The 2,668-nt window shown below is 36.6% G+C and overlaps 1 protein-coding gene across 1 annotated transcript in view; it reads left to right on the top strand.

Moving 5' to 3' along the window:
• The window catches only part of LOC106871368 (alpha-1,3-mannosyl-glycoprotein 4-beta-N-acetylglucosaminyltransferase A), a 33,190-nt gene that overhangs the window by 27,219 nt on the left and 3,303 nt on the right, over window positions 1-2,668 (top strand). Inside the window, exon 9 of the mRNA XM_052974507.1 lies at window positions 293-319. Coding sequence (XP_052830467.1) covers window positions 293-319 — 27 coding nt within the window. The remainder of the gene's footprint in view (window positions 1-292; window positions 320-2,668) is intronic.

The raw sequence follows: 2,668 nt of genomic DNA, 5'->3' as shown, positions 1-2,668 counted from the left end.
TCTAAAATACTGACTTTCAGTTGAAATTCAAAACTAGTCTTTTTTTTCTTCTCTCTTTGTCTTTCTTTCTTTGTCTTTCTTTCTTTGTCTTCTTTCTTTCTTTGTCTTCTTTCTTTCTTTGTCTTCTTTCTTTCTTTGTCTTCTTTCTTTCTTTGTCTTTCTTTCTTTGTCTTCTTTCTTTCTTTGTCTTCTTTCTTTCTTTGTCTTCTTTCTTTCTTTGTCTTTTCTTTCTCTTCTCTCCTTCTTCTCTCTTCTCTGTCTATATTTTCTCTTTTATGGTTTTATTACCCAGCAACCTCAAAACAGGAGAAAAATGCAGGTATGACAATGCAAATTTCCTGTTAAACTATATATATAGGTACAGGTATAACTGTGTGATAAGAAGTTTACTTCCCAACCACCTGGTTCCTGGTTCAGTCCCACGGTGTAGCACCTTGGGCAAGTGTCTCCTCCTACCATAGCCTCAATCTGGCCAAAGCCTTGTGAATGGATGTGACAGATGGAAACTGAAAGAAGCATGATATATGTGGGCGTGTGTGTGTGTTGGTATTTGTCCCCTACCACCACTTGACAACTGGTGTTGGTGTGTTTACATCCCCATAAATTAGCAGTTTGGCAAAGGAGACTGATAGAATAAGTGGCAGGCTTTAAAATAAAAATTACTGGAGTCAATTTATTTGCCTAAAACTTCAAGGCAGTGCCCCAGCATGGTCAGTCAGTGGCTGAAACAAGTAAAAAATAAACAATAAAAAGACATAAATACCCACACGTACACGCATACATCCTGGAGTAGCCTTAAGTGTTGTTAAGTATCATTCTAGTTTTCTAGTTCACTTTGGCAAAAAGTAAGAGGAGGAGGCCTGAAGGGGGGCACCCCATGGAGACATAATATTTTGCATGCATAGTTTTTGTAATTGACATTTAAATACCATCAATATAGTTATTTGTTTTAGGATAATTTATGTCTGTCTCTTGAATAACATTTATCCATTTTTAACAGGGCAAAACTGCTTCCCTTTTAAACCAAACTTAACTCGTTTATAATTATTACATGGAGTCGAGGAGACAGTAACACACATATGTTCACAAACAAACAAACAAACATACTTACATATATATATATATATACAGGAGGGATGTTTTTAGCTTCCATCTATCAAATCCACTCACAAGGCTTTGATTAGCTCAGGGCTATAGCAGAAGACACTTGCCTAAGGTGCTGCACCGTGGGGCTGAACCTGAGACTATGTGATTGGAAAACAGATTTCTTACCACACAGCTATGCTTGCATCTTGTATGTGTGTGTGTATAGTTGTTACTACTGGCACTCACTCACACGCACTCACTCACACTCATGCACTCACTCACACTCATGCACTCACTCACACTCACACTTTGTTATAGAGAACACATTCAACATGCCCAGACACTGTCTTCCTTTCTCTCATTCATTGTTCTTCGCATGGGAAATTTTTGTAATTGTGTTTGGTTTCTTTCAATTAAAATTTAAAAAAAAATTTTAATTCAATACTGTTACTTTAGCAAATCTAATCGTTGCAGACATATTCCGTCTCTGATCCACATCTGTTAAGAAATATTAGGCAATGAGATAAAGAAAAAAGTAGACAACATAATAGGGACAAGTTTTAACAAATGTCATTAATTTATTGCTTTAAAAGAAAATAAATTTTATGTTTTGAGAAAGGGGAAAATATAAAAGAAAGAAAAAAGTAGTTGGAAAGGAAGAAGGAAGAACTTGGGCTTTTAGTGGAAACTGGACAGTCAAATCAGGGATATATAAACCCTATTAACTCAGTTCTGTGGTGGAAAGTGGGTAGCCAGAAGCTGGGTAGCCAAATGGAACTTTCACAGTAATTACCTTGAGTTACATTGTGTCCATCCTCTGACTCACAACTGACTGGAGAAGAACAAATGTTGTCTTTAGTTTTAATGAATGATTTGTAGGCCTGACACACCACAACTGCTGCCACTTGGTCCTTAAATGACTTTTGGTGTGAGTTTCTTCTGATCAGGGCCTTTGTCTTTTTCTTCAAATCTTCTGGGTAAAGCGTAACTGCATAAATCTCTCCCACAGTCTGAGAGACAGGCCTACCAATAACAAAGGCCAATCTCTTCTTTTTCTTCTTCCTTTCCTGATAAACTTTATCAAAGAATGACAAAGAGTTGGGGTGGCTTGAAATGTGTCAGATTCCTTCATGTTTGCTTTCGGTGGTTCTGTTTAAGTATGTCCTTGAAACAAGAGACTGGGTGGCAATGTTTGATAGTGAAACCATGGGTTGGGGCATCCTCTAGTCTACACTCCTTTAAGCTACATTATATTTTGATGTAACCCAATATGAGAAGAAACTGTTGTCTGTCTATAAAGAGTGGGTGGGACATATCACAGTGAGATATCACAGTTCACTCACACACACACACGTGAAAGCTGTTTTATATTCTTCTTGAGACCAGTGTACACTTGTGTGCATGCATGCACACACACACATGCATATGCACGCATGCACATACTCTCTTGTTCTCTTTCACACATCTTCACATAGTGTAATTGTGTGTTTTGAGTGTGTGTGTGCATATATCTATATATATATATATATATACATTCATATATATATATATATACATTCATATATATATATATATATATATA

Source organism: Octopus bimaculoides, chromosome 18 (assembly GCF_001194135.2).
Source record: "Octopus bimaculoides isolate UCB-OBI-ISO-001 chromosome 18, ASM119413v2, whole genome shotgun sequence".
In the NCBI taxonomy this organism is placed as follows: Eukaryota; Metazoa; Mollusca; class Cephalopoda; order Octopoda; family Octopodidae; genus Octopus; species Octopus bimaculoides.
Note: the sequence above shows the minus strand (reverse complement) of the source record. Positions and strands in the feature narration are given on the sequence as shown.